Source organism: Cynoglossus semilaevis, chromosome 9 (genome assembly GCF_000523025.1).
Source record: "Cynoglossus semilaevis isolate Cse_v1.0 chromosome 9, Cse_v1.0, whole genome shotgun sequence".
Taxonomy (NCBI): domain Eukaryota; kingdom Metazoa; phylum Chordata; class Actinopteri; order Pleuronectiformes; family Cynoglossidae; genus Cynoglossus; species Cynoglossus semilaevis.
The window spans coordinates 8,023,486-8,036,204 of NC_024315.1; the positions used below are offsets into that span (position 1 = coordinate 8,023,486).

A 12,719-nucleotide genomic window follows, 5' to 3' on the forward strand; every position below is an offset into this window, starting at 1 on the left:
GTTTAGGTAGGTTTTCTGCTGCTCCAGACTCTTTAAGCACATTTGATATGACAGACGTACCAGTGAATCAGCAGCATCGACTGTCTTTCTGCAAACGTTTGCACCTGCAAGAAGTTTGTGTCATCGGTTCAATTTCTTCTGGTAAAACTAAGTAGTAATCCAGCTACACAGAGACCAAGGAGTCATGTTGTTTATTCACATGATGAAAACACCCGTGTGAGCACGAGTCACAGCAGAAATTTATTCAATTAAAGATAATGTTTTATTTTTAAATACCAACCAAAGGAAGTAGAATAATCGTGGGAGTACACGGTAACTCAAGCTGTCGATACGACACTGCTGCCTGTGTGATGTTGCTGATGTGGAAGGAGGAACTGCATTTCAATATTTAAACAACAGTATGTTGTAATAATTATTGTACTTCTAGTACTTTTCTTTGGGTCAACTTCAACTGCAGTGAATGTGTTTCTTTGTCACAGCAAAACAAAAATCACCTCTACACTGTCTTTGAGTGGGAAACAGAAGACTATGTAGCCTTTCTACAGTGTCTAAATGACAATATTATTATAATCATTTTTGACTTTTTATCAACTCATATGTTGTGGTTTATTTTGTCCGGCTTTTGGAAATCCTGGCCCATAACCATTTCTATTCTGGTTTGGATAAACTGTCACACTCCAGGGCTACACAATACCATTTCATTAAGCACTGGCTAGCTCGTGGTCATGTGATTAACTGTAAATGTGATTCTGTCTCTAGGTCACTCAAATAACTCTCTCTGCCTGCGAGCAGGTCACGCGTCTGTGGGTGGCACCGTGGCTTCCATACAGGCCACATAATCTGGAAATATTTTCATTTAAGACTGAGCTTTTTCCAAAAAAAAAAAAAAGTTAGTTTCCCAAAGGTGAATAATTCCAGACTGCTTTGCTCAGATAAAAATTTGAAGATATTCTTAAGATAACAATATCTGTAATATTGAAAAGTAATGGCATTAATAATATGCTGATGATATCATCCTGTTCATATTATGTTGTATAGTGTGTATATTGTGATATATTTGGAGCAAATTAAAAGGATAATGCATATTATCTGATCAGATTATAAAGAGTTGGGAATTATAATTATATACTAAACCAAAGCATTGATATCTTTATGGATCTATGATAACACTGCTGCTTCTTATATGATGATTATCTAAAGTACAGAAGCCAACCTCTCTCTCTCTCTCTCTCTCTTCACTTTGCAGTAGATTGTATTCTGGTATCTCTCTTTATCTCCATAATCACACTTTGTCTATTATTTCTAAATTAATTTCACACAAACCGCTCCCTGACTCCCTGCCTTTTACAAACATTTAGCACGCACACACACACACACACACACATTAAGGCCTCGACCCAGTGAAGGGATGCACATACACACACACACACACAGATTAGCGAGAGAAATGGGTCCCACTCCCAGGTGGAAAATTGAACATTTGGATTTGCAGAATGAAAGCCTTACTTCATGATGGGGAAAAAAGACTGAAAAGAAAGAGAAAGGAAAATCAGATAATTGAAGTGCTAAATCAAGTGATGGGAAAAGGAGGGATATGCATTCATTATAGCCTCCTTGTTGTTAGCAGAGGAAGACGAGAGAGAGAGAGAGAGCGAGAGAGAGAGAGCCTTGATCCTCTGTTTCGTTGTCTATATATATTTTTTTTTTCTTGTTTTTTGGATTGCCCTCTCTGTGTTCGGGTGTCTGCTGGGAGACAGGATTAGGATGTCTGTCTCTACACTTTCCTGTCCCTCCTGGGACACCTTTCTGTCACTCAGCCCCTCCTTGGCGTACAGGGGCACAGATAAGGGACTCAGGCGCGAGTGAGTGACTGCTGCGCACGTGTCTCTGCGATTAAGGGATAGAAATGAATGTTTATGAATGTTTGTCACTGAATGACAGTTTTGTGTCACTAAAGCAGTGATGAGTGTATACTGTGGTGTTAACGTGTTTCCCTGAGGTAAAGCTTCAATTTAGTTCTAATTGTTAAGAGAAGTTTCATGAAACCAAAGTGGAGTCGATAAAATAGACTTCACACGAAACTGACTTTATTCACTGTGGCTGCTGACCACAGGTCTTTGCTAAGGATGGTGCGTCGTCACAGCTGCTAAGGTTTACATCATGACTGGAGTTAGTCTCCACCTTCTTGAAGGTTTTCTTAACCTCCTGGGCGCCTGAAACAAACTTGTGACAAATGTTACAGCAGCCCCTGGACCAAATGATAAGATGTTAATTTTGAATTTTGATCGGAAACCTCAACCTTTTTCATGGCATTAAAGTGATTGAATGAATCAAAATATCTGTCAGTCAGGAATGAGCTGAAGCAGAGGCAGAAAAAGAAAAAGATGGAGGAGAATATTTTTCTTCTTCTCCTTGTATTGAATCATTCAGTCTCCTCTGACACCAACCACTTCCAGCTCATTTTTCACTACATCCATGAAGCTTCCCTGGGTCTTCCTACTTTTCTCCAGCTCCATCTCCAACATCCGTTGTCTCACATAATCACCGTCTCCACTCAGCACATGCCCAAACCATCTCCACCTCACCACTGTGACTTTAACTGTCCCTCTGATCTCTACATTTCTAGTCCTGTTCATGCTGTTCTCTGACATCCTGATCTCCACTCCCTGACGTGAAACGGTGCCTCCTTCTCTGAACCGTACATCTGAGAGCACCAGCGATCACTTAAGACTCTGTTGTCCCTTCTTTAAATTATTGGTCTCAAACTCCTGGCCCAGGGGCCACTTCTAGCCCGTGAACCACACACACCCCACTACTAACTATCTTAGGTTTTTTGTTTGCACATTTTCAGGGCACTTTCTGAACTATTCTCTCCTCTATGACATCTCCGCAGCTACGTCTGTGGCCGCCACACAGGTTTCAGCAGTGACCAGTGACTCGGCCGGCTCCTCCTATTCAATCAGTGGCATTCTGGGTATCAGTTCAGCTACTGACGTGGGCAAAAGGAAGAGGGATGAAGGTAAGAAACAGTAAAAGATGTTCTGGTTACACTTTGAAAATCATCACATTTTAAAGCGTAAATGCTACATTTCTGCACAAAATCATTTTCTCCAACCCAGCCAAGGAACTCCTGGGGCAACGGTGTTATTTCAAACAAAACATCTTCACTGTGTAATAATAGTTTATTCACAGCGCTTCACAGGAGAGCGCCAGCGTTTATGTATGAACTATTGATCATGTCTGCTGTCACACTGGATCAGTGCTGCCCTCATGCTAATAGAGCTTTGACTTGTGACTGAGATTGCACACTGAAGGCTTCCAACTGTGCGTAGACTTTAGCGTGTGCGGCTGTGCACACATGTATGGACGTGCATGTGCATGTGGCAGTGTGAGTGGTATTAAAAAGCCATCACACAGACAGTCTCCTACGGCAAATGAGACAGGACCAGATGTCGGAGCGAGGGAGGGGGGGGGTACAGAACGCCCCAGGGGCGATTTTTTTCTCCCACACGTGCACACACACACACATATATACAGTAAGGAGTCCCTTTTTTCATCGCTGATGAATTTTCAAAACATGTCAGCAAGTCTCAGGCTGTATCCCAGGTGCACTGAGAATATTCTGATGTGCACAGATACGGTCAGCTTAACCATCACCTCTGACACACACACACACACACACACAAATCAACATTTTAATATTGATGTCATTTACCTGTGAATGGTTCTTAGGACTTTACTTTGGGATCCACCTTTGAAACCAATGGAAAGTCCTGTTGACACTGACTGATTAGAATAAGATGAAGAATGACTTCTAGGAAAGAAAATCTACACAGTGATCATATCATGATTTTGCTAAAACTTCCAATTAGAAATTGTTTTCAATTCGTGTACGGACACACATTTTATCCAGGTTGGAATCGTAACCAAAAAAAAGTAAAGTTGGTTCTAATGTTGGGTTAAAAAGAGCTTCTGTTTCTTCTGCAGCTCTAGTTCAAAACAATCTACAACCTTGGAATATCATCTATTGTGGGGTTGGGTTTGTAGTTAAAGTCCAAGTCTGTAATCCAATTAGCAGTATGATTACTTCACTTTGTTCTTCGTGTGTACAACAACCATGATGACTGGTCTGTTTGTATTATACGGAGTGGACCTCGTCATTTATATCATACCATTGTATCCCTTCACGTTCCACTGGAGCATTCAGGGCAGAGCATCATTGTGTGGCCTGGCATCACGTTTTGCAGTTGTGTTTTTATCGGCGGTGTGTCTGTGGCAGAGGTCTGCGCTGTTGGCTCTGTGGTCTAATTAACAGCATTGCTAATCACAGCTTCCATTAGAGCAGCCCCCGCTGGATAATGACACACACACACAGCAAGGGGCGACAGGGGGAACAGCATGCACTGACATGGACAGACAAACACATACACAAACACAATACGCAGCGTTCTCACGCACACACACACCCACGTCCATATGCTGGAGTGTATAGGCATTTGTATACAGAGGGAAGAAGACATCATGCCTTCAAGGCCAGTCGACTGTCTCACAGTGTTAACTCCTATAACATCATTAGCACAAATCACAAATAATAAACAAACTTAAAACTCTTATTCTAAAACAGGAAGCAACCGTGAACTATAACGGGATAGAATAATGACTGTAGTCCTTCTGGTTCTGCCAGGTTTTATTAACAAAATAGATAAACAGATAAACTGCTGCTAAACCTCTACAAGGACCTGCAGCTGGAGGCTGGAGGATTATGGTCGCTACAACCTAGCGCCTTCTACCTCTAAGTCGCACAGCTAAGTGCTAGTAGTGCTAGGAGAACTAAGAGCAGGCAGGCTCCTTCGTGCCACTTTGTATATCTAATTTTATTTTTGTTGTGATTTATTGCATACAACTGCATACCACTTCAAGGCTAGGCTAGTCTTGGCTAACCTATCTAACACCCTCAGCCTGGCTTCTTCTTTTGGCGTAACGATCTGACCCGTCTGTGTTGAATTACTGCCACCTACTGGGTCTATTTTGATGTGTGAAACCTTGTTCATTTACACAGGTCCAAAATGTTTTCTGTGACCCTCGTAAAACAAGGGTCAGGATCAAATCTTGTTTTGACTTTTCCTGTTGTATTTTCTCATGTTGTGTTGGTTGTAGACTTTTATTTTGCACTGTAAAACATATGTGCTGTAGTATGGCAGTGAAATACCATCGTTTTTGATATCTAATCAAATTACATCAAATTTACATTGATCGGCATATGTCATCTGTACTGGGGCTGGGAACACAGGAAGAGGGCTGAGAGAATATGGGCAGCAGGAGTGTGTGGGGGTAAAGCCCTGTGGTGACCTGTGCCCCCAGCCAAAGGCAGGGGAAGTGGGGGTTTGACCAGGAACAGAATATAGATGAACGCTCGTGAATGAAGGAACTTGACTTGTGGGGCCAAAAGGGGGCTATTGTATCTTAACCTATTCTTTGACACACAGTTGGTGTGTGAGTTGTTTTTTTTTTTCCTGGGTGGTGTGGGGCGGTTGAGGGGGGGCAATACAGGTGCTATGTATTTAGAAGGAATGTTTTTGTCGTAGACGGTGAATGAAAAGTCCTTTATTTATTTTCGGGAACGTCTGTGCTGCACAGTGGTCGTAGTACGGTATCACAAATCGATACTGTAAACAAAGATGAAATAGTGTTGACTGCATTTAGCCAGAATGCCAGGCTGACCTCTCACCCTCTTGTGCATCCACTGTGACGTGCAGCAGCTTACCCGATAAAAGATGCAGGCAGCAAGCAAGAGGAGTGAGGGAGAGGGGGGAGGAGGGAGGGGAGGGAGGGGAGGAGTGGATTCTCCCCTGAGTTCCTCTCAGTGTCTGGGTGCCTGCTGCTAAAACTTTGATCTGTGAAGTAAAGATGCAGAAAACGCACACACACATAAATGAAAGTCAGTGACAGATCCTGATCCTGATCCTGGATTCTCTCTTATATTCAGGAAATTTGGATCACCTGTTCTGTTTCTGTTTCTGTTTTTTTTTCTTTCTGAAAAATACCAATGGTAGGTCAAGGCAGGGCTGAAGTGAGAGAGAAGCAGGAGGTAGGTGTGGAGTTAGTGAGTTAAAGACGGAGTCAGAGGAGGCGGAAGAGAGAGGAAAAGGCAGAAGGTAGAGAACAATAAGGGCTCATTGTTTGTTTTGTTCTTCTCTGAAAAAGAGGGAAGAGAAGAGCTTCCCTTCTGAGACTGACTCACAGAGATAGAGGCAGCTGCGTGTGTGTGTGTGTGTGTGTACGTGTTTACACGTGTGCGTGCATGTGCGCGTATATCCAGCAGTGAATAGGATTTAACCCGTCACGGCAATGAGTTTCTTTACCCAACCATGGATACAATGAGACCAGCCGGATATCAAGCCACCCACCCACCCACCGTCACCCACACCCACATACCAAGATGCTCACACACACACACACACACATCTGCACATGTTGACACACATGACTTGATATTTATTACCACAAAATTAACAACATTCTGTCTGTGACTTCTTCAGTACAGTACAAACTGCACTTCACTGTCTCTGCTTTTATAGGTTTTCTGTTGGTTTGTGTCACTCTTTGTGCGTGCGCACGCGTGTGTGCGTGTGTGTAAGAGTAAGTGACAGAGAGAAAGAAGAAAGCAATAAGCTTGCTGAAATGGTGCCATCAGAGCTACATGATTGATCAATTGAATTCCATCTTGAGAACTGGCTGCTGGGATTAAATGGGTCACTGTGGGTTACCAGTCTAAAGCATCATACTGGCTTTATCTCCCCCGCTGATTGGTCTGTCACCAGAGACCTGGACCATACACTCTCACCGCTCTCACCGCTCACAGCATCTGTATATGAGGAGTGTGTGTGTGTGTGTGGCTACGAAATGAATTGAGATTATGATCAAGCAGAGTGTTTGGATGGGAGTGGGTGAGCGAGGGTCTGTGTACAGAGACGGTCTGACTTTTGTAAGGTAAATACACCGACTGATTGGGAAAGTTTGTTCTGGTTTTTTTTTTTTTAGTCGCAGTGCACCGTGTAGGTTTTTATTTATATTTTTCTTCATTTCTGCGTTGTAATCTTGCTAGTGAAATGATTTGGTTAATTGGACACCTTTCCTGCTTGTTCACTTTTTGAAACCTGGCTGCTGCAGGTTAAAATATTCCACAATAGCTAGTGGTTAGTGTCTACTGAATGGGACCGACTATAGAAAATGAGTACTGAAGATCTTAATCTAATGTTTCAGACCTTGGAGTCCCCAAGAAAAATTTTACTGATCTGAAAATAAGTAAGAATTAGTGTTGTTTTCTTTGCGATTTGCAGAGTTATTGACTTGAGGAACACAATCTTGCAGGATTTTTAGGAAACTGGAAAGTTTTACCTGTAAATAAATAATAATTCAGAAATAATATTTCAGGGAAATGTGTGTTTTGTTTATCTAAAACTTTAGTGGAAGAAACAATATATATTAGCTATAGCTATATATTTATGGTTTACGTAGTATGTAGCCTCAAATACAATAATCGTTACACACATTAGACACATTAATTTGTTTATCTAAAACGTTAGTGGAAGAAACGATATCTCGGGGTGGATGCAAAAATCTGCTTTTAATATGGTAAATTACTGTTACAATTCCATGAGCAAATACCTCACTCTTAGGAGGTGTTTCTACTGCCACTGGGTGAACAAAAGTGCAAAAACGTTTTAACCGATCTCATTAAAATTCTAGAGAATTCCAAAGGCCTCATACAGCAATAATATCATGAAAGTCATCAAAATCTGCCCGACAATTTGGTTGATTCTCCCCCCTCTCCTGATCACTACCGTCTGTCACTCTATAATCCCTCTGCCGGACACAGACTCACACTTACACACATACACACATACACACTCCCAGCACGCTCTGACCCCAGGACTAAAATAGACTCTCAGGAGCGGTTTGCAGCTATGAATTGGTTCTTTCGTGGGGATTTTCACCATCATCCCCCTTTTTCTCTTTATTTCTTCTCTGGTTCTCTCTTTTCTAATCATTTGTGGCCTGAGACTCTTCAGAGTTCTTATAATTGTCTCGTTCAGACGGCAGCCTCGAAATAACTGCAGGATACGAGGAGCTCACAGTCTAATACTGATAGCCAGGCAATATATATTTGTGTGTCTGCGCGTGTACGGGCGATACGACAGGAGAGACGGTCAAATGCGTATATATATACGAGAGGCGGGGGTGTACCTGGGAGAGATCAAGGAGGAGAGACAGTGTATGCTTGGTAATAGAGTGCATTGTATCACATTTTCTCAGCCTCTCTACAATCTACCAAGTCACTTGAATCCAAATCAGCCCAGTGGAGTTCATCTGGGTCTTTACTTCAATATGACTTTTCTCACCAAATATGTCTATGAAGCTGATTTTAACCAGTCCTTCATAGAGCCATACACACCAGACTCTAAAAGTACTTCATTTGTTCTTCTCTTAAATTATCTTCCCTGCTTTAAATGTGCTAAACATGAACCTACGCCAACTCATTTTCTATTCCCTATCTTGTCCGTACAGGTTTACAGGAGTCACCGCTGTCCAACGGACACAGTCACGGTGGGCGGGACTTCCTCAGGAAGCAGATGAGAGGGGAACTGTTTTCACCACAGCAGATCGAGGTATTGGACCGCCTGTTTGACAGACAGCCATCCTGTCCAATCCAGTCCAGCTCTGACCTCTATGTGAGCCCTGACTCTGGCAAGGTAAGAGCGGGGCATCATGTAGGCTCTAGGCTGTGGCTGAGTTTGGGAACAGGTATAAATGTCAAAGACTTGAGGGACTATCACTCTGAAGAAAAATGCAGGCATATTTTCCACACACTTTGTTTTATTCAGGCATATTTTCCACACACTTTGTTTTCTAGCGATTCACCAGGCAACTTGAAGATGAATAATAACAGACAAATGTTTACATGAATCTCTCTACACTTCTTGCTCATCTGTACTTAGTCGTGCTTCCTATGTTGGTGCCAACCCAGTGTGTTTGATCGACAGCGTAGACTGTCAGGCCTGGCCTATTGATGTTCCTATTATCTCCTACCACTGCAGAGGTTAATGAGCATATTGACCCTGCTTTTATTATGACCTCACTTCCTGCTGGTCTAGGACGCCAGTGAATCCTAACTCATGCTGCTGTCTCCAAAGATTTTGTTGATTTGAATGGGACAGAAAAAAATATGGAAGTAAATAAAAAAAATGACCCTGTGACCCCGTGACCTGAGAGGAAAAGTATATTATGTGAGAATCATAAAGTACTTTCAGATATTTCCCCTCCCTGTCTATAGTCAGTTGGTGACATCGTTGGTCGTGTCACACTGACACCTTTGGATTTGAAATAGTTCTGTGTTTGTTGTGTTTGTTCAGTCAATGTCAAGGGCAGGAGGAAACCACTCGATGGTGGAGCAGCAGTAAATGGAATCAAAGATAGGCTACAGCCTTAGACCTGAGGGGCAACTTTGGGCTTCTTAGTCCATTCACTGCCATCTGACCGACATGCAGGGTGAAGTGACACAGGGCGAGAGGTCGACAGGGATTGGCTGTAGTAGCTCTATAGTCCATGACTTGAGACTATAATACACATGATTCATAGGTCAGTGTCCTCGGTCAAGCCAGGTCAAGCCAATGGGGGTCAGGGGTAGGAGCTTTAAACCATGGGCTGCGTTGGGGTCAAACCACCAGCTTTAGAAGCCACACACACACACACACACACACAGGAAATCTATCCCTTTACCTCTACTTCTGCCTCTCATCCCGTCTAATCACGGAGCACTTCCTTTGTCCCAGCCTGCATTTCCCAGAGGGGGTGATTGACAGTCAAACCCTTAACACTGACACACTGACAGCAACAGCTCAGCCGCTTTGGAATGTGTGTAAACTGTGAGGTCTATGCGGGTGTGTTTTCAAGACGGTGTTGGTGATGTCACGGACAAGGAGGGTCACGCTGTGTTGTGACTGACGTTTGAAAAAGGCAGATAAACTTGGCCCTGTGGCTGCTGCAGAGGAATGTGGGTGTGGGGCTGCTTTTGGAAAAAAAACTTAAGTTACGAGGATATTATCTTGGAGAACAATTTAAAGGTTTGCCGCATGAGAAAATAGTACTTCCCCTTTTGAACTGCTTCCTCTTGGTGTTGTCATTTGAAAACATTATCAGCTGTTAACTGTGTCTGTCTATAGTGAATAAATGCAGACAGTGTGTAAACAATGGTCACAGAGTGAAGCAACATATATTATAAATGGCAGAGAGGAAAATACATAATAAAGCACGGAATTAGATGATATGCATATAAGTGAATTCTAGTGATTGACAGCTGGACAGTGACGAATAATGTCACAGATTACAAAAAGTTAATGGAGTTTGAAGATTTTGGTGTTAAATTCCAGCTACTCTCATTTCCTGTGTCCGAGTTTATGTGTGGAATCAGGAGTTTTAGAAGGTTTTAGTTTGAATTTCTAACTAAAACTAAAATGTGTTTTCTTGAACCAATCTCTTCTCTCCTTAATTCAGCTGCAATTTTTTTAATTAAAATGAAAAGTTTGTCTTCCTGACAACTAAGTTTTATTTTATCAGTCAAAAGTAGTTATTCTCCTCTCCTGTGTCACAGACCTTCACTTTTTCTTTCATTTTTTAACAAGCCTTGTGTCTCATCTCCTTCCTGCTCTTGTTCCTTCTCTTCCTGTAGTCGATTAAGCCCCACTATTAATTTGTGTGTGTGAGAGTGTGTGTGTGTGCGCGCCCATATGAGTGTGCCTGTCAGAGATAGTTCATTTGAATTTCCCTTCAATCCCTTCCTATTACCCAGGTGATAAATCAGCCAGCCTTACAGAGCCCCCACCCCTTCCTGCTGCCCTGCGTCCTAAAGCCCACCTTTGTACCGCCCATCAGCTTCACACTTTTGTTTCTTGTTTGCTACAGATGTAGTCCACACAGATATGGTACGGTTTTTACGACAGATTCCCAATGGAACCAACCAAACAATGGTTTGAAGGAGGGACAAGGGTGGATTTGAACCAGGGATATATAGGACGACAGGAAAGATTATTCACCACCAACAAAAATAAAAAAAAAACACATTGTAAAATTCACAAAAGAATAAATCTGAGTTCAAATGATGACGATTTTTTAAAAATTAGCCCGCTGGTTCACAATTTTTTTCTGACGCCCTTCTCCCAGCCCCATTCCCACGCTACCCTTTCAGTTTGAACTTAAAATCTAGTCAAAAGGTAAATATATATTTAAACCACTGAAATTCTTTATTATGTTATTCACGGTGGGACAAGCATTGAAAATGTATTGAAAATTACAAAATTAAATTTTGCGATACCCCTCGGCAGTATTTGTGGGTCGCCCGCAGTGCACTTTGTATCTGCATTAGTAGAATAGCATGTTAGCGTAGCAAAGTCCATATGTGCCCTGATCTGAGGTAATCACTACACAACAACATAATCTTTAACTACAAACTCTACATCATATTGACATATTGAGTCTTCAGTTCTACCTGTAGCCTGTATCACTGTAGCATTACTGTAGCAACGAACATCCTACTGCCTGTGGCACTTGGGTTGAGCACAGGAAAATTCCTTCTTCAGGATTCCTGAGTCTCAGTTTGGGGACCTGTGAGGAAATTGTATTTGTTTAGTGCGGAGCCATTTTTCCATCAGGGATAGGGGGAGACAAAGCGAGAAGATTGCGAGTGGGAGATGGAGAAATTGGGCGCTATTTGGGGAATGAAGGAAAAGGAAAATACTATTATGCAAATGTGGAAACCAACTGAGCTCTACCACTGAGTCTCGCTCTCTGTGTCTGCGTCCATGTGAGTGCGTCTGTGCATTAGGGCTCATCTGTTATTAATGTGAGGCTTCTCACCAAAACTATTGCCTTCCTGGCGTGTGTTTGTGTTTGTGTTTGTGTGCATGTACCAGTTCATCAAATTGTTGGATAAAGATATGTAATAACAATGATTTTATTTTAATCTCTTTTATAGTTATATATTTTTTCAGTCTAGCTGTGAAGGCTGAGGAATTACAATTTTTTAACGTTGATTTTAAGGCTATTAAAACACATTATTAGTGTTAATTATTTCTGAAATTATTTAGATTCAAAATTCTAAGGATATTTTAATTAACGTGCAAAATCAAATGTAATTCATGCTCATTGTCATTTCTACACAGTGTTTTTTATACAAACACATACAGTTTACCTGCTGTTGACCATTAGTTTAACAATCTACAGACATTTTAGGAATAATCTTGAATAATCGTGATTAAATGTCATTAATCCACAACTGCCCTTTGATTAATCAGATTAAAATCGTTTGACAGCCCTTGTTAAATTTCTTGTTTGATTTATTTTGTTTCCATCAATTCCTTCCTGCCTTTGTACCACGGCTTTAATGACTTCAATCAAACCAGCTGTAATTAGTTCATCATTTCTTCAAAGTTTCTCTGATGAATCATGTTCCATCTCCACTCGTCCTCCTTCCCTGTCACCGACCACTCGTTCTACTTGTCTTTGTCTTCTTTCCTTTCTTGTCCCTAATCCAAGTCTTTTTCTCGCCACTTACAAACTCCCCCACATCAACTACGACTACATCACCTACACCAAACACTCCAAGGCCCGGCCCCTCCATTGCCGAGCAGCTGCGTCCCTCCATCTTTGATGAGGGTTGATGG

General features: G+C 41.9%; 1 protein-coding gene across 1 annotated transcript in view; it reads left to right on the plus strand.

The window, feature by feature from the left end:
* pax5 (paired box 5) overlaps window positions 1–12,719 on the plus strand; it is a 44,811-nt gene that overhangs the window by 15,165 nt on the left and 16,927 nt on the right. Inside the window, 2 exon segments of the mRNA XM_025058564.1 lie at window positions 2,886–3,019; window positions 8,569–8,753. Of these exon segments, the coding sequence (XP_024914332.1) occupies window positions 2,886–3,019; window positions 8,569–8,753 (319 nt within the window).